The sequence below is a fragment of the Marmota marmota genome, unplaced genomic scaffold, assembly GCF_001458135.2.
Source record: "Marmota marmota marmota unplaced genomic scaffold, marMar, whole genome shotgun sequence".
NCBI lineage: Eukaryota > Metazoa > Chordata > Mammalia > Rodentia > Sciuridae > Marmota > Marmota marmota.
This window is the reverse complement of record NW_026000016.1, coordinates 38,905,890-38,930,504: the sequence shown is the minus strand read 5'-3', so window position 1 is coordinate 38,930,504 and position 24,615 is coordinate 38,905,890. Positions and strand designations below refer to the sequence as shown.

Here is a 24,615-nt window from a genome sequence, read left to right as displayed (position 1 = left end):
ATTGCAAAAGATCTAACTTTCTAAAAACATGGCAGCATTGGGAATTCCTTTCACAAAGTTCGGAAAGCTCATCAGTCTTGTTTTGGGAGCAGAAAAGAAGAGACAGATTTGGTGTTGAAAATGTGTTCCTGAAATATGGTTCCCTTGGTTCCACTATTAGTGAAAGAGTATCTTGGATGCTGTAGTAGAATGAAATGAAAAACAATGAGTGAGTGTGATGTTTCCTGCCAAGGATCAAGAATAGCTGCCTAGGTCTTCATGTCCAAAAAAGAGCGGTAGAGTCAGCCCTCTCCTCCTCTCTCAAAGTGGGTCTCTGCCTTCCCAGGAGAGTTGAGAGAGAATCTCCATCCGACTCCTATCAACCACAGTCTTGCTATAAGTTGTAAAGAAGAAGGTTCTTATTTCAGAAATAAAAGACCGTCTGGTCTTGTTCTTTTCTCAGGGTGTCTACCACCTCCACATGTCCACCATGGTAATTATAACAAAAGGGATAAGGAGCTCTTTACAATTGGACAGGAAGTGTCCTACAGCTGTGACCCTGGCTACACTCTCATTGGATCTAACCTTGTGCAGTGTACATCCTTGGGAACCTGGAGCCATGCAGCCCCCACATGTGAAGGTGCCTTAAAGCTCTTATGCAGCTAAAGGAAACTGAGCCGTTTCCTGACTGCATGTACCAGCCTTGTCTCTTTTTCCCTAGTGAAATCATGTGATGCCATTCCAAACCAACTTCTCAATGGCCGCGTGGTTCCTCCTCCTAACCTCCACCTTGGGGCAGAGGTTTCCTTTGTTTGTGATGCAGGGTGAGTGTGAGGTGATAGGGCCTGAATTGACACCTATCCTGAGCTGAGAAGTGCAACATGTGAGCTCTAAAAATGGTTCATTTTTTTTTTCTCACTTTGATTCTTTTTCCTCTCCTTTTCTTTACACTTTACGACTAAGAACTCTGTGAGTAACCATACGCTTTTCATTTTCTACAAGTGTATGAATTGGGTATGGTCAGTCAAGGCTGGAAATTATCCATTCATTATTTGAAAAAGAAGAGTTTGGGTTCAAAAGTTAAAGGTCTTGTTATAAAGAATGAATACATGATCCGGGTTCAGTCAAAGAGACTCCTCAGGGTGAACTTGTGTAACAAGGTCTTTGATATTTTCTTCTCTAGGATCTGAGGCCTTTATCTTCACGATGGTCAAGAAACTCTTGACCTTTGGATGCCAAAGAGGAGAGGGAGAGAATTCAGGAAAAGAATATGATTCTTAGGCTTTGTTTTCTCTCTGTTGTTACCTAGTCTGGATCTATCGTATGACTGAGTGGACTTACAAGTAACCTTGGACTTTTTCCTTACCAGAAATGCTTTAAAATATAGATTCTATCCATACTTGAAAAAAGTGATTAATTCCATGCAACAGAGAATTGGTTTCTTTTAGTGATGATTTGCTACCCCTTATTATTTAAGGTTCCGATTAAATGGCAAATCTTCTAGTCAGTGTGTCCAAGAAGGAATGACAGTAATCTGGAGTAATAAGTTTCCTGTCTGTGAACGTGAGTAGAAAACAAGAATCATCAAATATGGATCTTGCCTCTTGATGTTGTTTGTGTTTACATACGTTTGCCAACTATAACATCTTATCCATGTGTGTGCTTTGAATGAAGACATCTGTATTTATGTATTTATATCCATACAGGCATATATAAATAGATATGTAGATGCTCACTTTTCTCTCTGTTTTAGCATGTAGAACCAGAAGAGTTAAATTTACTCAGTTGACTGCATGTTGTATTGTGGATTCTAGACATACAGTTACCAGGACCAAAACCAAGCATAGAAGGATGTGCTAAAACAGTTAAACTGTGTCTTCCTGTGCAAGTTCCTCTACTGAAGGGCTCCTCTTGGAGCCAGGGAAATTAACTAAAAAGGGTGGAGTTTGGTAGTTTTTTCTTTGTTCTGAGGCTTACCCAGGAGAGGTGTGCATATTAACAACTAATACCATTCATGCCCATTAGGACACACAAATAAAGGATATGAAGTGATTATTCAAAGATTCTGTTCACTTCCTGTGACTTTCTCAAAGGAATCTAGCTTTGAGGAATGGCAGCTGACCTGTGGTCAAGTTGCAGTATCTGTAGTGGTAGGACCAAACGTGATCATGCCACCTGTAACCCCAGGTATTCGGTGCATTTGAAATAGGCTCTGGGTGATTATTCTGTTCTAGATATTGAACTTGCCCCTTTCCCATATTTTTGTCTCACTGGATTCTCATCACACTCCATGAAGTAACTTGAATTATACTATTGATAAAGAAACTGAGGCTGAGAGAAGATACAACTTGCCTAAGGTCATACAGCTATTGAATGACAGTGGAGATTTGAAATCAGGTCTACTGAGTGTGAATGTCATTAGTCTAAGATGCCTCCTCATATGTAATTACCATGTCATTAATATATTATTCCCATGTGCTGTTTGTTTATTGCTTCTCATTAAAATTGTTTAGCCAGAACTATTGTATAAATTCAGTTTCACTGTTATTGTTTGGTTAAAATGGTTTATATTGATTTGTTAGCTGAGGACTGAGAAACAGGTAAGAATTTAGGAGCTTGGGAATCAATGAGGACTGTAAGCAAGACATAAATCATACAAATACCTAAGCCAGTTTCTTAAAAGTGGCATTTGAATCTTTCGTTTAAATTTGAATATTTTAGTGTCACCATCAGTGTGCCAACATAATTCCTTTTCTATTTTTCAGGAATTTCTTGTGACCCTCCTCCTCCTATAAAAAATGGTCGGAACAGTGCTTACTCGCAACCTATACGTCTTGGTACCGTAATAAGGTACACTTGTGTGGCTAAATATCGTCTCATCGGAGAAAAAGTTATTTTGTGTATAAGTAAAGACCAAGTGAATGGAGTCTGGGATAAACCTGTTCCTGTATGTGAATATTTCCAAAAAGATTCTTCTTGCTCTGAGCCCACTGTACCAGGGGGATACAGAAATAGGGAAGCTAGACCGCCATACAAACATGGTGATTCTGTGACATTTACCTGTAAAGCCAACTTCACCATGAAAGGAAACAAAACTGTTTGGTGCCAAGCAAATAAAATGTGGGGCCCAACGCCACTACCGACCTGTGAGAGTGGTGAGTGAGAAAGAAAAACCTAGTTGAGGGGCTGGGATCTCCCATCTCTGTGCAAACCATGCTTTGTCTCTTCCTGAAGGGAGGAAAAAGATGGATTTCAGGATGATAGGGGTGGAGGGAGGAAGCAAGGGAAAATTTGAAAATTGAGGTTTCCATCTTTTTTCTTCATTGTGGAGGAATTTTACTGTCAATTTTAAGAACATGACTTGAGCAAAGGAGTTTGAAGTATTAGGGGAAAATGTCATTGATCCTTCTTAATAACTGAGTGGAAAATCTCCCAAAGATGGGAGGCCAGAGTTTACTAGAGCTATGGGATTTGAGTGATTTTAAACTATATATTTGGGTTACTACTAAAGTAATAAGAAATGTGGGATCTAATAGAAAAAAATCACCCAATGGATGTAAAATCCATTGAGGAAGGCTGTACTATAATCTGGCTCAAGTGACATTCTGTCCTCTGTGCTTGGTAAGCACATTCTGAAGTGACCCCTGGTGTCTCTTCAAGTTATCTCCTGAGACGGCATTACTCTTCGGATCAAAAGACTTTGAAAACTGGACTACATTCAATTCTTCATTTTCTTCTCATCTGGCTTGGTTTATATTCCGAATGCTCTCCAAATCCAAATTTCAATTTTCCAATTACAAGGATTGACAATATTTGAAAATGTTATAGCATCACAACTGGATATTCATATTTTTAATAAGGAACAATATTGAAAAATTCTAAATGGATTAAAGGGCTGAGAAACCATTCAATCATTAACAATATAATTCCATCTACCAATAGATTGATCTATAAATACATAGGTACATAAATGTGAGGATAGTCTCAGAGGAGGAGATTTTTAAGATAGTCACAAAATTGAATGACTATGGGAAACAGTAACTAAGTTTTTGTAAACCTTTAGGTAGATAGATGTACATATATTGACATATATAGACACATTTGTATGATATAGACATACTCTATTATTAAGTACAGGAAGCATACGATAATATGTATGGAGTATGCCCACAATATATTAGTGTATATATGTATCACATATTGGATACCAGTAAGCTATATGACTAATATCTGGCAGGATTACCCTGCAAATAATAAAGTACTACTTTTGGAGCAGAGAACAAACTTAAGGACAGGATGAAAATATGGGTAAAAGTGGATATACTTTTAGCAACTGAAATTTTTCTCAAGGCAAAATCAATTCATATAGTATAATTAAAGATGAAAATTAATGCAAGAGTCAGAGGATAAAGTGGATACAATTAAACCACATTTGAAGTTGAAAATTAGTGATAGCTGGTTGCTATAAATTACATGCCATTTATTTGAATCTATGTCCTAAAGTGAGCAGATTGTGAAGCCCGTCTCATCTGATGGCTTTTTTTCCTAATATGTGTGTTTGTGTGTGTGTGTGTGTGTGTGTGTGTGAAGATATCCCTCTGCAGTGTCCAACACTTCCTGAGATCCACAATGGACATCACACAGGGCAAAATGTGAGCCAGTTTGCCCCAGGATTTTCTGTGACTTACAGTTGTAAACGTGGCTACTTGCTTAATGGAGAAAAGATGATTAGGTGTCTATCTTCGGGAGACTGGAGTGCTGCCCCTCCCACATGCAAAGGTATCCTATATTTGCAATCTATTTTAAGGAACTGGGCTGTTCTGTGATTTGCCACCGTTTCTTATATGTGGCTTGTATTTTTAGAGGCACGGTGTGACACTCCAGCTCAGCTTCTCAATGGGCGGGTAGAGGTACCGCAAAGTCTTCTGGCTGGAGTGACTGCGAAATTCTCCTGTAATGAAGGGTGAGTATCAGGAGGCTCTTTGAGATTTAATTTATTTGGATGACCCATGCATGGTGGAAACTGAAATTTGCAGAAGGAACCTTTGGAAGGATCTATGGCTATCCTGAGTGAGGTTGTAAGAGAGAGAGCTGGTTTAAAAAAAAAAAAAAAAGTAGGTGCACACAAATGGAATGAATTTGTCTTGTATTTTGAGTGAGAGGCTGACGTTCTTCAGCACAAACTGCCTGACAGCTCTGAATGACCACCCTCTGTCTCCAGGTACAGATTACAAGGCCAACCTTCTAGTCAGTGTGTAATTGCTGGAAATAAAGCTATTTGGACCAAGAAGCCTGTATGTGAAGGTATGTAAGACAACAGTAGGGCATACGTAGGGCACCATGGTGGTTTGACAGGACGCTGCAGTCTCAGCTTTACAAAAAACTTCTGGTTCATTCACTAGCATACAGACTCTTACATAGCAAAGGATACCTTGAAATCTTAAGCAGCAGGGTCTTCATTGAAGCAGCCTTCAATTGTCTCTTTATTCGCAGCCTCCCTCGAGTCAAATGGGCTTCCTAGGCTTTTCCTTCTCTGAAAGCTACATAGACTTGTGAAATCATTCAAAAACATTGGATACTTGGTAATAGGAACCAAAGGATCAGCTGAGTCAATATACTCAAACATGAAGATTTAAAGTCATACTTTTAAATTATATTGTATTTGCTGTCTTGATGGAGTTATTACAGATTCAAATATCACTGTCCTTGAACCTAGGAGGTGGGAGTAGTTTCAAGCAGCACCTGAGGCATTGTCTCTTGCAGTACACTTGTGATTTTTCATCTCTGTCTAATTTCTGTAGAAATTCTTTGCCCACCACCTTCTCCTATTCTCAACGGAAGACATACAGGCAGCTCTTCAGGGAAATTTTCATATGGAAGCAGTCTCACTTACACTTGTGACCCAGACCCGGAGAAAGGAGTGAAATTCATCCTTATTGGGGAGAACACTATCCGTTGTACCATGGATAGTCAGAAGTTGGGGACCTGGAGCGGCCCTGCACCACGCTGTGAACTTTCTACTTCTGCGGTTCATTGTCCACATCCCCAGATCCTGAGAGGCCAAATGTCATCTGTGCCAAAAGATCAGTATTCCTATAATGACACGGTGGTATTTGCTTGTGAGCCCAGCTTCACCTTGAAGGGCAGTGGGAAAATACGATGTAATGCCCAAGGCACGTGGGAGCCATCAGTGCCCGTCTGTGAAAAGGGTGAGTGTTCTGTACTGATGTATCGTCTTGAAAAGGTCGAGGAAGGATTGTGGGCTTTCAACAGGACCTTTTCCACTTCCTGTACTCTTGGTCAAACTAAATATAGAGTGGGCAGAAATTCTATGGAGGAGTTTCTTAACACTCCCCACCCCACCATGGTTTCATTTTGTGGAAATATGCTTGGGGAAAAAGTATTAGGGATCATTGAGTTGTCCATTTCTTTCTTTAAAAAAAAATGGAAGTAAAACACTTGTTTGTCTTAACAATGTTTCTTAAAAGGGAAGTCATCAAAGCCCTCACCCAGGGATATATCAGAATCTCCCATAAAAGCATCCAAGATGGTTCCTTAAGAAGGAAGAAACAGGAGAGGAGTTAGACCAAGCAGGAACTGAACAGGATCTTCAGCTGCCTAAGTACAGACAAGAAAACATGACTGAGAAGCAATGATCTAAAATTACCCCAAACTGGGTTGCAAGATACGCTCGTGCCACACAGCTGCTTCCAGAGTGCAATTGTAGCATTAATGTCAATTTTTTTTTTTTTTGGCTCAGTTTCTGTTGTTATCTTAAAGCAATTGTTTTGTGTTTTCCTTTGCTTTAGAATGCCAGCCACCTCCTACAATCCTCAATGGGCAAAGAGAAGATAGACGCCTGGTCCGCTTTGACCCTGGGACCTCCATAAAATATAGCTGTAATCCTGGCTATGTGCTGGTAGGAGAAGAATACTTAAACTGCACCTCGGAAGGAAAGTGGACACCCACTACCCCTCAGTGCAGAGGTACCAAGCCTCCAATGCAGATGTTTTGCTGTTTTTAAGACTACCTTGTGTTGATGTCTCCCCCTCGTCTACTTTCCTAGTGGCGGAGTGTAAACCGAAAGGACCGCAACTCTTTGAAAAACCTCAGAATGCGTTTATTAGACCAGCTGTTTACTCTTCTTGCGGTGAAGGGTGAGTGAAGGCTCTGACTTAGTAGTGCATACTACTATGTAAGAGTTTATCTCAAAGGTCCTTCCCTGTTCCGTGTTCCTGCAGAGTTGATCACGCTATTTGTCCTTGCATAGAAACTATGCAATGGATAGATGGCACTGACCCTGGCTACATTTTTGTTGCTGTTGCTTCTATCACTTCTTGTTCTGAAAGGAACAAATCTGCCTTAAAGCCAATAGTTCTCACTTAGCTTAGTGGTCAGCAGATGGCCAAATGATGTGACTCTTTATCTCTAGGTACCGGTTAAGTGAGAATGCTTATCAACTGTGTGAAGGTACAGTTCCTTGGTATATGGAGATTCGTCTTTGTAAAGGTGAGTGGCAAAAAATGACAGAGAATCTGAAGTGATGGGCCATCTATGTGTTTCTTGGGAGATTTCGGTTTCAGGCCATGCCGTGGGGACTAGTGCATTAGATTCCATTCTGTCAATTCTGCCAATGGTTACAGTGGCATAGCTTTGCCATGTCTTTCTGTTGTCACTGTTGCCTACTTCAGTCACCTAAACTGAATGTATTCAGTTGCTGATTCTCTTTTGTGATTTAGGATTATGAGAATAATGAGAGTGATGAATGTGTGAACCTCCATCTTTAACATGGGATAACTGTGGTTTAGTGAAGAGAACAGGAGATGGGTGTCAGATCTGAAGTCAGATTCTGTTCCCACTGCTTAATAGCTGTATGACCTTGGGCAATTTATGTAGCTTCTCTAAAGCTCTAGTCTCTCATCTGTAAAACTGGCATCAAACTATAGACTTCAGAATTATTGGAATTAAATGATACTAACCCTATTTTCTGGATGGAAAAACTGCTAGTCACAAAATAGGCACTCAGCCAACAATAGATACTCTTAGCCAACTGTACTATTGTATCACCTCAGCACGAAGCACTCAAAAAAGCATAATTCTATCACCTGTACCTTTTGTCCTCCCATCGGCTATGTTCAAAGAATTCTTCCTTTAATTAGCAAGTGACTACTGGGTCTTTCTGCCTCATAATTTGATATCGATCGGTATGTTCACTTTCAATAAAGATTTTCTTTCCTGTGAAACTGCTTAAGTTTTATATCCATAATGAACTTTGAAATAACACCATGAAAATTCATCCATAGCCTCTGGGAAATGACAGCGTCACAACCTGCTTTGCTAATATTCTTTGTTGTCTGAAAGAGACTTCTACAGTATCTTTTCATCTCTCTAGAAATCACCTGCCCACCACCCCCTGTTATCTACAATGGGATACACACAGGGAGTTCCTCCGAAGACGTTCCATATGGAACCATAATCACTTATACGTGTAACCCCGGGCCAGAGAAAGGAGTCCAATTCAACCTCATTGGGGAGCGCACCATCCGGTGTACAAGCACTGATCGAGAGAGAGGCACCTGGAGTGGCCCCGCTCCTCTCTGTAAACTTTCCCTCCCTGCTGTCCAGTGCTCAGAAGTCATCATTGAAAATGGAGTCAAGACATCCATAAAGCCAGCCCCATATTTCTACAATGACACTGTGACCTTCAAGTGTAATAATGGATATACTTTGAAGGGTAGTGGTCAGATTCGTTGCAAAGACAATGATATCTGGGATCCTGAAAAACCAGTTTGTGAAAAAGGTAAAAACCCAATGGGGATTTAGAAAAAAAAAAAAGGTATTTACTTACTTTTTTGTTTATTACTCCCACTCAATACTAGAGTTGTAGAAAAAGCCAAGGGAGCATGAATTACTTTCCCATTCCTTCGATTCTGCGAAAGAATGTTCTATGTGTGTTGTATGTATTCTTCATACAAATGCCCCCTTAGATCTAGGATATAGTCAGGGTAGATAATGAGAGGGATTTTTTTTTAATGGGACTTGTTCTTTTACAAGAGTAGAAAGCATTCAGTGATGAATGACAGCTTTCTGATCCTCGGCTTCCAAGTTTTAGATTGTCTGTTGTCAAATGTTGCATACTTACAATTTTGGAGTCGAATTCCTCTGTATTGGTGTTTATGTGGGGAGCTTTCTCCTCAGGATGCCAGCCTCCTTCTGGGCTCCATCACGGTCGGCATACAGGTGGAAATATGGTCCTCTTTGTCCCGGGGACGACTGTAGACTACACTTGTGACCCTGGCTACATGCTTGTGGGAAACAAATCCATTCAGTGTATGCCTTCAGGACACTGGAGTCCCACTCCACGATGTGAAGGTACTTTCAGTTCCTGAGTTGTCTTTCTCTTTGAGATGAAGTATCTATGAATAATTCCAATTGTGCTCCCCCAGAAGCATGTAGGGATGTGACAACGCTTCCAGCTGAGGCACATGTGGAACTAGTGAACACGGCCTGTCAAGACGGGTGAGTGTGAGGTAGTCCGTTCTGAGTAAAGGGGTCTGCCTTGGGTTTGCTCGCTCACTCTGCCCACAGCTTTTCTTGATGAGTTCCTTTACAGGTTCCTCCTTGTTACACCCACAGAGAGCATTAGGTTGTGGTGGTCTAACTAGCGACTCTGAGTTTCTATGCTTTCTTGAAATGGGAAGAGCTTTACAGGGTTTTTAAGTCTAAAGTAGTTTTCTTTATTTACAAATCAAGAGTTCTAGCTTCCTCCGCCAAAGTTCCTATTTGGAAGTGCCTCTGTATCTATAGTTTGAAGAAGCCCAGTTGCAGAAGTGTGATTTTTGGAAAAAGGTAATGTATTATATTCTGTCTCTCACTAGGTACCGGTTGACTGGACATGCTTATAAGAAATGTCAAGATGCTAAGAATGGGGTTTGGTTCCAGAAGATTCCACAATGTAAAGGTAAATTCGAAAAAAAAAAAAAAACCCACAAAACTACCTGTGTACATAGCGGGTTAGAGAGGGAAGGCCACTGAAGAGATTTCATTTATTTATGATTCTCCCTCAGTGTATATGTAAGGTAATAGAAAATCTATCAGTGTTTGAGTTAAGCATAGTAGTGCACACTTGTAATCCCTGAGGCTAGGAAGGCTGAGGCAGGAGGATCACAAGTTCAAAGCCAGCCCTCAGCAATTTAGTGAGGTTCTAAGCAATTTAGCAAGAGCCTGTCTTAAAATAAAAAATAAAAAGGACTGGGGATGTGGCTTAGTGGTTAAGCGCCCTTGGGTTCAATCCCTAGTACCAAAAAAACCAAACTTTCAGTGTTTTATCAACCCTTGCACTAGGAAACAAATAATAGAAAGTGAGTATTTGCCATATATTTATAAAATATATAAACTATTTTTAAAAACTGTAGCTCCTATTTCTAGGCCATAAGAACATAGTTGTATTTCTTTCTATCTTAATACTTTTCTGAATTTTTTGGAACAAGTATGTATTACTCGTCACAACTTTTAATGAAGATGTTTAACAAAAAGCATAATCCTACTTCCAAAAGTTAAATAATTTTAGTTATGTGAGGTGTAATGCAGTTGTATAGTGTCACCTGTACTGAATGAAAATCGTCATTGTGATGGATCCACTGAAGTTGAATCCTCTAAATTTCTCCTGCAGCTATTCACTGTCCCCCTCCACCTAAGATTGACAACGGGAGGCACACGGGCATGATGGCAGAGCACTTTCTGTATGGAATTGAAGTCTCTTATGAATGTGACCAAGGATTCTATCTTCTGGGGAAGAAAATTTTACAGTGCGGAAATGATTCTCTAGGACATGGGTCTTGGAGTGAACCTCCCCCACGGTGCCTACAGTCTCCGCCTGTAACTCACTGCCCTAACCCAGAAATCAAACATGGATACAAGCTCAACAAAACTCGTTCTGCATATTCCCACAATGACCTATTGTATGTTGCCTGCAATCCCGGCTTCATCATGAAAGGAAGTCACTTGATAAGGTGTCATACAGATAACACCTGGGTACCAGGGGTACCGACTTGTTTCAAAAAAGGTAGGTTCCTTTAAGGAATAAAATATGGATATTGTACAAAATAAAGGTTTTTGAATATGCACTTGCCATTCTGGCTAGGGGAAAGCATTTAAAAGCTAAGGCGGTTGTATTGTTCGACAAGATATCTGATTTTCCTTCTCAATGAGGCTTTTCCCTCTTTCTGTTTTCAATGTGTAGAGCAATACTATATGAAAGGACAAAAGTTAACTTCCAAATTAATTGAGGCTCCAAATTTCTTATTCTTATGAATTTAAAATAGGAAAAATACACAGATATTTTTTGGCTAATGTTTGACTGTAATGTTGCTTGATAATTTGATATTTAAGGCTGTCATACCAACCAGAAGGAGAACTGTAGGTGTTCCAAAGAGTGAAGCTGGCCTTCAGACCACCAAATTATCTTTCTTATAATTTTAGTTGTCATTGGGAGCTTTATTCCTGTCAGTGATTATCTACAGCAGAGACTGCCAATGAGCGACCCAAATGAATTCAGGACCCCAGAACTTCTCTGTGGCCAACACAGTAGTCTTATTTTACGAGAAACCCATCTCTGTTGCCCAAGAAAATTAGTGAACCTGCAAATAGTGACATCCACAGCAATTGCCACTTTTGAAAGGATAGGGGATCTCTGATTTATCACACAGAGACTCACTTCCTAGTTCCTAACGGCATTGGATGTGTGATCCTTAGACTCCAGCCTATTTGCTAGGTAGAGGAAAAAGAAGAGAATTCTCTTGGTTGACAGATTACAACTGTGGATTATAGCCACTGATGTTTCAATATCTTCCTTTGTTACTTTTCCTTAGATCATCTATGAGGTAGGTAGGAGTTATACATTTCTGTCCAGTGATGCTTGGTCTGGTTGGAATGAATGTTTCTGGTTACCAATTAACCGGCTTATGGCCGATTGCCTTTCTGCACTGTTATCACTTAAGATAGTGCTGTCTGGTATTTCTCTATGTCGAATTAAGTCCTTCCTTATTGATCTCTAAGCTTTCTTAGAGTGTCAGCCTCCACCTACCATCGCCAATGGGTCTCATACTGGTGGAAATAAAGCTGAGTTTGCTGCTGGAATGTCAGTCCTGTACAGCTGTGACCAAGGCTATCTGCTGGTGGGAGAGGAGTTCCTTGTCTGCACATATGAGGGAACCTGGAGTCACCCTGCCCCTTACTGTAAAGGTACTTTGTCTATTTTTTCTTTTCTTTTTTTTTTTTTTGATCTTAGTAAATCAGTTTGTTCCAAATAGATATTTTCTATGTTCAACTTAGAATAGTTGAACTGTTGAAATGTTCTATGTTCAACTTAGAATAGCCAATGAAATGCTATTAAATGGATCATTTAATTAAATGCACTTAATTGGATTAATACATTAATTAACATGAATGTTTCAAACTCAGAAAAATGGCTTAGGCTATAGTCTATGTGGTAAATGACCACAAATGTAATCCTTCACATACAGAAAGTTGAAGAGTTTTCATGATTAAACTTAAGCACAGATTGTATCTATGCTCTGGTTACAGTTATGATAAAATATTTTGATAAAACACCAATAAAAAATATGATGGTCTTTTGAGCATATTTCCTCTGGGTGGTCATGGGATTACGGGTAAATTTTTTTATAAAAATCTTCAGAAAGTCATCTTTGCTATCAAAAACATTGCATATGAAGTATGAATAGTAAATTAATATCTAATGTTGCTGAACACATTTTACTATATGCCAGACACTGTGCAGAGCACTTTACATGCACAACCTCATAAGATCAATCTTCCTGAGATCCATAGAAGTTTGGGGCCATTATTATCCCTGTTTTATAGATGAGGCTCCAGTGGGTTGGAGAGATTTATAACTTACTCAAAGTCAGGCAACTAGCAAGTAGGAGAATCAGAATTCAAATCTAAGATTTTACACTATTGACCTCTACACTGGAAAGGTGAAAGAAAAATGAGAAAACATACCAGTATGAATTAGAGAGTAAGATGGGGAGTAGGAAAATAAGCCAATAATTCAAAATATTTAATATTACCCATTCAGCCTTCATCTTTTCTCTAAGAAGCCTTTAGAATGATCCCATATGGAAGCAAAAAGAAAGAAAACAATCTGACTTAAATTACCTGGTGATTATTAAGACTGACAGCTGATCCTAAGAGACTATACCTGAAATATTGCTGTTTGCTATTTCAATGAAGCGTTGCTTACTGACAATGAAATAAGGTAGTTTCATAACCTTTCCAGTAAAAGGAGTTGCTTCTTGGGACTGAGGCTGTGGCTCAGTGGCAGAGTGCTTACCTCTCACATGTGAGGCACTGGGTTCAATCCTCCGCACCACATAAAAATAAATAAACAAAATAAAGATATTGTGTCCATGTATAACTAAAAAAATATTTTTTTTAAAAAAAATGGAGTTGCTTCTTTCTTAGTAAAGGGACAAAGTATGACTCTACTTCAGTCTGATTCCTTTAATTGCAGAGGTAAACTGTAACTTCACCGAGAATATGAATGGAATCCAGAAGGGACTGGAGCCTGGAAAGATGTATCAGTATGGAGCTGTCGTAACTATGGAGTGTGAAGATGGTTATACCCTGGAGGGCAGCCCTCAGAGCCAGTGCCAAGGCGACCACCAGTGGAACCCTCCCCTGGCTGTCTGTACATCCCGTAAGTGCTAAAGCTTCACTGCTACTTGCATCTGGCCCATGGAGAGAGACCATGAAGTGTCTGCCTCAATGTTGGAGACCGCAGGGCTTTCAATTGACATAGGTCTGTGACCAGTGGTACAATAACAATGAACTTGAAGCCAGTGGTCTATTCTAGAAAAAGCACAGATTTCTGAGGATGCAGGAAGTAAATAAAAGAAAAAGAGGGAAACATTAAGAGGAGAAAAATGCAAACTAACAGCCTTCCATTTGGAAAAGAGTTGTAGCAGTGATTTCCCTCCTTGCTTAATTTCGATTTATAAGTGCTTGCCAATTTGACAAGAGCTCCAAAAACATGTTAACTAACCTGTTAGAACTGTTCATGTTTGCATTCAATTCTGAGAAATCGTTAATAACAAAGTTGAGTATATTGTTTTGTTACTTGTTGGTGAATTTCCCAACCTACCTAATTTAGGTGAAAAAAAAAATCCAGTGAATTGTCACATGATAAAAGAGTGGGTCCAACTCAGGAATCCAATCTATAATAAATAGACTTGGAAGGGAGCTGACTTCTGGTACATTGCCAGAGGTTAATGGGACTTGGGTTACATGGAATTATACTATTAGACTGATATTTCATGATTTTATATTCTCCTTAGGTTCATTTGCTCCTCTTCTTTCTGGTAAGTTTTCTTAAATACTTGAAGAAAATCTCTTATTGTCTTTTATAAATACTTATAAAATTAGATGCCCTATAGTCCATTAATATTTTTTCATTTCAATTTATTGGATACGATCCTATTTTAATGTGTATGTCATATTACAAAATATCCCTTTGGATAGAGTTGCATAAGTAATTTAAATAGCCAACTATTCCTGCTTTTTAAAATGAAAGTTTTGCTTTCATTACCCCTTGGTCTTTTGCATGATTTGGTACTTTTGAAAAAAATTCTGCTCTAGCAAAAAAGAACTGAGAGTCAAATGTTGTTATGCAAAAATCATGGCATCCTGGTGTCCTGGGCTCCTAATTTCACCTCAGTGACAATGTTACTAATAAAACTGAAAGGAACAGAAAAACCCAATAGAAAGTTGTCTGGAACCTTGTGATATCATGCTTTCTGTTTAGATAAAACGTGGACTGGCTCAAATCAGAAAAACTTTAGGCCCAGTTATGACTTATTCAGGACCTCAATGTTTATGGTTGAGAAAATTTAAATATAATAAAATATAAAACTTTTTAATACTTCTTAAGCATAAAACACTCAGCGTAGGCCCCACAATCAGTCCATAACGGTATAGGTCATGTCTTCCTGGCATTTGATGGTCACTGCTTTTTCCCCTAGGTATCGTGGCAGGTTCAGTACTTGCTCTCTTCTTGGTTGGTGTCTCCTTATACATGATACTTAAGTACAGAGAACAGTAAGTTCAATTGCATGGTTGATCAAAATGCACAACAGGTCTTAGCTTCTTGTCTGAAACTGAACACAGAAGCACCCATTGTTTGAAGTGAACATTGCAATGTGACAACTGTAAGGAGGGATCTGGTGATATATAGAAGGAAGACCCTTCTGTAAGAACTTAAAAGATCCCCCGCACACAGCTCATTTTGTAGAATGATGTTTATTTAGATAGTACACTGTGCAAAATCTAGGGATCAGAAAGAAAAACAAAACAAAGCAAAATGCCAGTGGTAACAGCTGCAGATATTTTGGTCTATTCCTATCAAATATTTCTCTTATATTTTTTTTTCTTTTTTGCTTTTTAAACTGAAATTATGGCATTATAGTATCTCATCTTAATTTGATTTCCATTTAGACGAATGTATATATTTTTCACATCCTTAAATCTTGTTTTTTTTAGTTACTTAAGAGCCTATTATTCTATTCTGTGTATTCATGCTTTGCAACAATTTTATTGTATATACATTTGTTTTGATAATAAGATAGGAAGAAAATCTTTGGATAAACTGTTTTCCTCATCTGCTAATTTCTTTAGGATAAATTTAAATTTTTAGAATTAGTAGGGATAAGTATATGAATATTTAATATGTTTAACAAATATTGTCAAATGACTTTCCAGAAATTTCTAACTTGATTATATATCAAATAATTAATGTGTCTGGATGTGTTGTGTTTCTCAACCTCTTTTCCTGCTTCATTGATTTGTCTATTCTTTCATCGAAAATAATTTGTTTTTAATTAATATAAACTGTATTATGCTGCTATAATATCTGATAAAGGATCTCTAATACAATTTTGGGGGCTTCCCTCTGTATTCTGTTTTTTTCTTACAGGCAGTTTTTGAAATTGTTATCAATCAAGTGTTATGATTGCATTTAAGTCTGTAGAGGAATTTCTGAGAAATTGGCCTCTTTCATGTTCTCTTGTTCAGAAACATACTAGGTCTCTCCATTTGTTTCCATATAGATTTGGCTCAGGTCAGGAAAACCTTAAGCCCAATTATGATTTTTCAGGAATTCAGTATTTAATGTTGAGAAAAGTTAGGTATAAGAGTCAAAAAACAATTTTCCCACAGTCAAGTCATCTTTTCTTTGACTAAATTATTTTTCTGTTTGCATAAATACTAGATTTCTATTTTTTTGTGTTTTCTTATCCAGAAACTAGACATACCTTTACATTTTACTTTTGTTTTATAACATCTGAATCCAACTGGAATTTATTTTGTGGCCTGGTGGTCGATGTAACCCCACTTGCATTCCTTTTCTGTGTAGTCAATTCTTTGAAAGCCTGTTTTGAGGAACATCCCTCCTTACCCAATGTTTTGTAGTGCTTTTTACCAGGTAGTGTAATTATTTACATAATAATTAAATAATTAATATTTAATTATTATGTCAGCTGCGAGTTACGTCAGAGACACATGATAGAGATGTGGAAAATAGATGGTGTTCTGCTGATCTGCCTGTCTCTAGGAGCCAGAACTACTCTATTAAGAATTATAGCATTATAAAAGTTTTTCTGAGATTTCAATTTTCTCCCTCTTTAAATTTTTTTCCATTTATTTTTGCAGATAGGTTATAGAACTACTTATATACAACCATAACCATAGCCCCAAGAAAAAAGTATTAGTATTCACAGTTTCCTTCCAGAAACATAGATTTTGATATTTTTTTAAAAAATCTATCAGTCAAAATTTAATAGTTCACCTCATAATTACATAAATTTAAATTATCTAAATATCCTTTTTATTGCTTTTGTAAATAAAATCATTTTGGCTCTGACATAATTAATTTCAAATGATATCTAGGAATCTTTATCCTAATACAATTATTCATTTTAACAGGTTTTTTGTGAGTTATCAAGTTAGTAAAGGCATGTTCTACAAATCATTATTATTGTCATGATTTCCACTTGCTGTACATTTTTTTAAAATTTTTTAGTTGTAGTTGGACACAATACCTTTATTTTATTTTATTTTTTTTTATGTGGTGCTGAGGATGGAACCCAGCACCTCGCACACGCTAGGCAAGTGCTCTACTGCTGAGCCACAAGCCCAGCCCCTTGCTGTATATTTTTATTTACTTATTTTGGTCTTTATTGCTCAATGTGTTAAGTTAAAGAATATCAGCAATTTCAGAATAGACTGTTCCATATGTTGCTGTGTCTTTTTAAATTTTTAATCAATAATGTTAAAGAAATAGAAGTGATATGATGAGAGATAATGACCATGACCATTTGTTCTTTTATTATGCAGTAACTTCTGAGTACCTCCTATGTCTTAGTCCCACACTAGACTAGAATCACAAGTCATGGGCTGTATCATTAAGATCAAAGTCTGGCTGAGCACAGTGGTACCTGCCTGTAATCCCAGCAACTCAGGAAGCTGAGGCAGGAGGGTCTCAAGTTGGAGGACATCCTTAGCAACTTAGTGAAACCCCGTCTCAAAATGAAAATTAAAAAGAGACTGGGGGTGTAACTCAGTGGTACACTATTCCTGCGTTCAAACCCCAGAACAGAAGAGGAGGAGGAAGAGGAGAAGGAGAGAGAGGAAAGAAGAAGAAAAGGAGAGAAGAGGAGGGGGAGGGAAAATAAGAGGGTGAAGATATCAGTCTGGCTGAGAAGCAAGCTTGCAAATCAACAAGAATGTAGTGTTGTCATGTTGAATTATGGGATATTTGGTAGAACACAAAGCAAATGGTCAATACTTGGAAATTTTAATCAGAAACAGTTTCATAGTGAAGAAGCTGTTTCAGGTGAGACTTAAGAGAGACAAAAAGAAAAAAGTATTCCAGATAGAAGGAGCAGTTTGAATAACAGCCTAGGAGCTTGACTTCCCATCATATATTGTAAGGATCATATAACCAGTCTGACATGACTTGGAAATAGTACATGTGGTAGTGATTGAAATTAAAGATGGCATAGATTTACGTGGAGGTGTGACATCAGAGAGCCCCCAAACCTTGTGGAAATAACAGAATACTGATATCTGCAAAGGATACATTTTTAGCAACAACATAACATACCATCAGGCATTAGAGACTTCTTTGTATGCATAGGTTCTTGAGTCTCCATACATGATAGTGTTAGGGAAGATAACCAGATGATGTCTCATCAAGTCTCAGATAACTTTGGATTAGGGATGACTAAGTCATGCTGCCCCAAATGCATCACCCAAAATACCCAGAAAAATTACTTTAGCATGCCAAGCCCCGTAGGTTCTATCATTTCCTGGGCAACCAGTGCCATTTGATGCCATTGTTCACAGCTGTATAACCTAGTACAGGTAATGGACATGAAGAGGTTGCACTGAAATAACATATTGATGGTGTCCTTGAACCTAAGCAATTTACTGTAGACCTGGGAGGGCCTGAGCATGGGTTTGGCCACATTCTACAATTGGGATGCACTTAGAATGTAGTGTTTACCAGAGTGGGCACCTCTTCACTATAGAACTGTTTCTGATTAAAATATAAATATATACATATGTACATGTATATATGTATAACAAATAAATATTTATTTATTTGTTCGTTTGGTTGGTTGGTTGGTTTTTTGTTTTTTTGTTTTGTTTTGTTTTTTGTTTATTTTTCTTGCAGAGGTTCACAATGACCATGAGAGTATTCAAAGTATGGCAATAAAGAAACCCATTTTGGTTTGGTTTGGGGCAGTTTTTCTAAACAAATAGAACTGCAAAACTTTTTTTTTTCAACATAGTCCTTTAACATCCATGGAACTACTGTTCCACTTGACATTGGGGGAAATCTAGAAAGTTTGTGAAGAGCTAGACTATCAAAATCCCTGCACACCATGACAAAGAGCAGGAGTATGTCCTGTAGGATTTTAGGCAGGGAAATAAGGTGTTCATATTTGCACTTCCCAAAGAAGGGGCAAGTTGGGCTGTCGGTCAAAGTAGCAGGTCAAGAGGGTGGCACCTATGTAAGAGGTATCTTCTTTATGAAAAGAATGGGACTTCCAGGACTTAGTGATCTGCTGAATGGAGGGAGAAGGACCACACAGAGAAACTCCTGTGAAGGTGGCCCAGTGGCTCACTACATGAGGAAAGTGGCAGGTTTTGTGGGAAAGAGGATGAGTTTCGTTCTGGCCTGCATTCTGAGGCAGCCATTATGCAGGACTCAAGAGAGGGGCCCGAACTCAGGTGGGTGACACATCACAGTGGATGCCTTGAGACCAAAAACAACAGAAAAGGTAAAATGGGGATGAGAGAGTTCCTCAGAGGGACAGTAATATTGAAAAGGCAGGAGGGAAACGGTAGATGGAGGTAGACGGAAATGAGGAGAGAGTAGTTTCATAGAATTCAAGAGAGAAAAAGGATCCCCCTCCAAAATAATAATAATAGGGCTATCATTTGCATGGCTTTCCTCACAGGAAGTTAGAAGATAATTTTAGCTAAGAGTAATTTAAAATTTAAATAAATAGAAAATGTGGTCTCTATCTCTTTCCTTCATGCTATTAAGTTTGCTATCGGAGCATTGCATGTGTAGGAAAATTTGCAAATTTGGAAATGCCTAGAGGTTCAAATAATGCATAATGTTCCAGTCTTAATATTATTATTTATTAGCATGTTACATCATATAACATATTTAAATGCCTTAATTAATATGAACCAAACATATATGTTAAACTAAATGCCTAAGTGTCACTCACACTTTCCATTTTCTAACCCATTTCAATTTGTTTTCTAATAATTAATATATTAAAACATTTGAGCTGCCTTGAATACTTTTTATAAATGAGATGAGTGATCATTTTAAAATGAATTTCTAGTGACAAAATTAAATATTTTTAAAAAGCCACCTAAATATTGGAAGAAAACTATGCTGTTCTTCTAAGATATTTTACCAAAACCTAAGTCTCACACTTACCCAAAGATTACCATTTTATAATATCTTTAATGTGTCTTTTATAAGCTGACCTCTTAAATGTGGTTGTAAGTGGCATACTGTAAGTAGCCTTAGCAGCCTTAATGGTAATCTTTCTTACCCAGTAATTTATTTCACAGATCTAGCTGATGGCATAATCACATTGTATTGTCTTCCATTAATTCTAAAATAGTGAGGCTAGGGTGTAGCTAAGTGGTAGTGTACTTGCCTAAGGGTTCAATCCCCAGCAACATACACACACAGAGAGAGCACAGTAAAGTATATGTGCTTTCAAGGAATCAAAGTAAAAACATTCTCTTGAAAATTAGTTAAAAAAATTTTAGTGCTGTATGAGTATGTAAGGATTCTGAATTAAACATCAAATATCAAAATTTCCTTTTAAATTGGAATGGGAAATGGAGTCTCAAAGGGGTAAAATTATGATTCTATCCTAAAATAAAACCTTTTTTTTTTTCACTTTTTTACTCAATTTTGGAGTCAAATTGTTAGTCACTAAGAGTCCTGAATGTGGGATAAAATTATCTAGTGTCGGCTTCTGACATGGACACCTCCCACACTGGCAAATAATTTATTTTTATGTGCCTTTGCAAAAAAGGGAGTTTTTACTTCACAGAATATTTAAGACAATAAAATAAAATCATCAATGCAAAGTACTTACCATGTGTTTACATTTATAGAAAGCAAACAACTGATACACATTTATAATAATCATTTTAATAAGTAAAAAATTTTGCTTTTTTTCTTATTTCTTCCATTTAGCAATTATTATACAAATACAAGCCCTAAAGATGGAGCTCTTCATTTAGAAACACGAGAAGTATACTCTGTTGATCCGTACAACCCAGCAAGCTAATCAGAAGACAAACTGGTATCTAATGAAATTTAAATATTTTTATACATTTATATGTCAAGATTTCCTTCCATTTTTTACCAATAATCATAGTGCTATTTTATCAATAAGCATAGTACTAAGTATATATTGCTCTGACTTGCACAAATCTTTAGTGACCATGCACATTGTTAATTTACCTACTTTGTATTGCCAAATGATCTTCCTGGTTTTGTAAAAGTCCATTCATCCATTCAACAAAGATATAACTAAATAGTACAATGACCAAGAAAGAAAGAATGAAGAAGATAAATGTTATAAAGAGAAATAAAGTAGGCAAAGGAGACAGAGAGAAGATGGTGGGTCTGAGTTTTGTCTTTACTAAGAGAATGGCATTTGAGCAAAGAGTAGAGAGCATTAAGGAGCCAGCCCTGGGGCTTCATGGGGAAGAGCATCTGAGAAAGCACAAAGGCCATAAGGGGCAGTAAGCTGCCCTGTTGGAGCCAGATGGTCAATGTGACTTCAACTGGACTGACCAGGGGTTAGAGTCTCTGATTCTCATTAGAGGAATAGGGGATGGGGATAGGGTGATTGTATAGAGTATGTGAGGTCATCGTGATAAATGTTTAAGCCAAGAAGCATCACAAACACCATAACTGGTATGTCAAGAAGAAACTATAGGAGGCCAAGGGTGGAAGTCAGGGTGCCAGTGAGGCGGCTGCTGCAATAACCCAAGCAAGAAATAGTGAGTGCCACCACCAGGCTGGAGAGAAGAGTCCAGATTCCATGTGCATTTTTCAGAGGGTAACAATAGGATTTGCTGACAGTTTATTTCAGGATAAGAGAGAGAGAGAGCAAGGCAATGATGATGATGTCAGGGCTTTTGGGCCTAAGCAACCAAAAGGAAAGAGTTGCCATTAAGGTGGGTGGGAATGTGAAGAGCAAGACTGGGGAGAAGAATGGAGTTCCATTGGGGGATGAGTCATCTACCATGAGAAATGTACAAGCTGAGGTACAAGTCTGTGCTGCAGGCAATAGGTCCAGCCTGGAGATACGCATTTGGGCCTTGTCTGGGTGTGGATGTATGTGACAATGAGATTAAATAAGATCACCAAGGGTGGGGGTGGTGTAAGAGGCTAGGGAAGAGAAAAATTCCCAGGTCCTGAGCCTTGGGTACTCCAACAGGGAGGAGATATGGGTTGAGAAGGGACCAACAAAGGATGGAAGGAGCAGAAGAGGACCCTGATACAGAAGAGCCCCAGAGTGTGCTGTTCTAGAAGTCAAATGGAGAAAGAAGAAAGCAGCAGGGACCAACTCCACCAACTGCTATAGATAGGTCACAAAGATGAGCAGTGGAAATTGACCATTGGGTTTAGTAGCACAAAATCTATTAATGAACTCGATGAGAACAGTTTGGGCAGAAAGTAGGCAGGCAGAATTATGACTGTCATGACCTTATGAGAGAATGAAAGAAGATAAATTGTAGATATCAATACATACAGCTTTTTCTACATGTTTTTCTTTAAAGAGGACCAGATACATGGAGCGACAGCAAGAGGTAGAAAGAAGAGGAAGAAGTCAGAGGAGATATTTTTTAAGAATGGATAAATCGCTGTTATGCTGCTGTTCTATATGCTGATGAGAATGATCTGGGGGAAAGTGATGGCAGGAAAGAGGGAAGACTTGCTGGAGCAGCGTCTGGAGGCACTATAAGGAATAGGGTCTACTGCTTGAGCAGAGAGGTTGACCTGCTACGGGAGAAGGCTTTGTCACAGAAGGGAAGGCAGAATAGACAGGTGCAGGTGAAGGCAGATGAGAGGTCTGGTGGTGCATGCATGGTGGTGAATGCATGGGTGGAAATTCCCTTTGATGATTTGTCTTCTCAGTGAAGAGAAAGCAAATTGATCAGCTGATTCTGAGAATGGAAAAGACTCTAGATTATTAAGGAGAATGGAGAAGCTATTTTATAGCAAACTAAAAATTGAAGACTAAATCATAGGGAGTACAGAAATGTGGACAGGCACCCTAAAGGATCCATCTAAGGCAGAAAATGGGGGTGAACACTAGAAGGTTTACTCTGCCCGGGCATTTATGTTGAGCGTCTTTCATGCCCTCACTATCATCCTGAAAGACAGATACTATCCCCAAATAATACCAAGATGAAATAATATCCTAGATGAGAAAAAAAAGAAAAAACAAGACTAAAAGATTCTCTTGGCCAACCTCAAGAATTCAAGTTCAAAAGTGACTTGAAAATGCTTTCTCCTACACAACCTATAAGACAAAAAAAAATGAAGTTACCACTTCTGCCCTTTTGGAAATTACTTAAGGAATATAAAACTTATATAGCATAGGGTCAGAATAAATACCATAAGCAATGTAAAGAAAAGCCATAGTGGTAATAGAAGAAGAAAAGTTACTAATAGAGAGTTGTAGAAAAAGGGAAGAGGAGAGCAGGATACTTCATACCAGAGAGATCTCCAAATCCAAACCATGAGAGACCAGAGTAAACCCATTGAATAAACATTTGTTGAATGAATGAATGAGAATGATATGATTACTTCCATTTCTCCCTCATTGGGTTATTCACATTTATCAACATAAATACAATTATTATCTGTTCCAGATCCTGTTTTCTGAAGAAGCATGTCTTATGGAATGATGTCTTCTAATAGGCGTTAAAGGTTATAATTGAATGAAAACATTAACACTCTCATTATTTGAACATCAAGTTGCACCGCTGCCACCTAAACAGGAACGACCTATTTCCATGTGGTTTATGACTTGGAATCCCATGGAACATTCATTGGAAAGACATCACCTTAAGATCAGCAAGTCTCTTTGTGTGGTCTCAACGTCAGTCAAGTGATTTCATAAGCTAATAACTTCTTGTATGTACTTATTCCCAAGCAAATCAAAGAAAATTTGCTTGATATTAAAGACAGGAACTGAGGTTCACTGCCATGAGCAGTGCAAGGCTTTGCCAAAGACTCCCTGTGATCTGCCTAAAGCCAGGCTGTGGCAATGAAAAAGGACATGGCTTTAGAAGTGTCACCTTCTTACCAAAGCACTGAAAAGAGCTGTCCTCGCCTCTATACCGATCCTCTTTTGTAGCCAGCGTACTTACTGTTGCCATATGCTTTGGGTTTAATGTGGCTTTAATTATTTAAACCACATACAGAGTACGCCCTGTGATTATGATGGGCCTGCCTTTGGGGAAAGACTGGCTTTATTTTAATAGTAGCTTCCTTCTCTGATGTGGTTAAATATTTCACTTTTAGCCCCATTTGTTTTAAGTTTCTCTGACAAACTGTATATTCTTTGCCTTTTCCATAATCACTGATTTCAATTTGCACAAGTTTTTTTTTTTTTTTTTTTTTTATAGGAGTCAAGTTTTAATTCTAATGATTTGGTATATATTTCAAGCTTTGGATATTTTCTGAACATTTTTAATATGTACATTAGTCATTCAAATAAACTGTATTTGCAAAACAAACAAACAAACAAAAATCACTTGCCTTGTATGATTCTGTTTTTCTGGAATCAATATTTTTTTTCTTTTGTACCAGAGATTGAACCCAGGGGTTCTTAACCACTGAGCCACGTCCTCAGCCCTTTTTATGTTTTATTTTGAGACAGGGTCTCACTGATTTGCTCAGGGCCTCAGCAAGTTGCTGAGGCTGGCTTTGAACTCATGATCCTCCTGCCTCAGTCTCCCAAGCTGCTGGGATTCCAGGCCTGTGCCACCACA

The 24,615-nt window shown here is 38.2% G+C and overlaps 1 protein-coding gene across 10 annotated transcripts in view; it reads left to right on the top strand.

Moving 5' to 3' along the window:
- Window positions 1-24,377, top strand: part of Cr2 (complement C3d receptor 2) — a 37,685-nt gene extending 13,308 nt beyond the window's left edge. For 2 of the 10 annotated variants that reach the window (XM_048809473.1, XM_048809479.1), the window contains 23 exons: window positions 443-619; window positions 701-803; window positions 1,457-1,542; window positions 2,005-2,166; window positions 2,745-3,134; window positions 4,570-4,758; window positions 4,843-4,942; window positions 5,201-5,283; window positions 5,781-6,188; window positions 6,789-6,965; window positions 7,046-7,136; window positions 7,412-7,488; window positions 8,372-8,779; window positions 9,178-9,351; window positions 9,426-9,498; window positions 9,858-9,940; window positions 10,652-11,044; window positions 12,037-12,222; window positions 13,514-13,699; window positions 14,337-14,360; window positions 15,021-15,096; window positions 20,795-20,903; window positions 23,491-24,377. In XM_048809473.1, the coding sequence (XP_048665430.1) occupies window positions 443-619; window positions 701-803; window positions 1,457-1,542; window positions 2,005-2,166; window positions 2,745-3,134; window positions 4,570-4,758; window positions 4,843-4,942; window positions 5,201-5,283; window positions 5,781-6,188; window positions 6,789-6,965; window positions 7,046-7,136; window positions 7,412-7,488; window positions 8,372-8,779; window positions 9,178-9,351; window positions 9,426-9,498; window positions 9,858-9,940; window positions 10,652-11,044; window positions 12,037-12,222; window positions 13,514-13,699; window positions 14,337-14,360; window positions 15,021-15,096; window positions 20,795-20,888 (3,740 nt within the window). In that variant the 3' untranslated portion in view covers window positions 20,889-20,903; window positions 23,491-24,377. The remainder of the gene's footprint in view (window positions 1-442; window positions 620-700; window positions 804-1,456; window positions 1,543-2,004; window positions 2,167-2,744; window positions 3,135-4,569; window positions 4,759-4,842; window positions 4,943-5,200; window positions 5,284-5,780; window positions 6,189-6,788; window positions 6,966-7,045; window positions 7,137-7,411; window positions 7,489-8,371; window positions 8,780-9,177; window positions 9,352-9,425; window positions 9,499-9,857; window positions 9,941-10,651; window positions 11,045-12,036; window positions 12,223-13,513; window positions 13,700-14,336; window positions 14,361-15,020; window positions 15,097-20,794; window positions 20,904-23,490) is intronic. The other 8 variants (XM_048809480.1, XM_015483721.2, XM_048809474.1 and 5 more) reach the window with 7 other exon arrangements.
- Window positions 24,378-24,615: the final 238 nt, after the last annotated feature.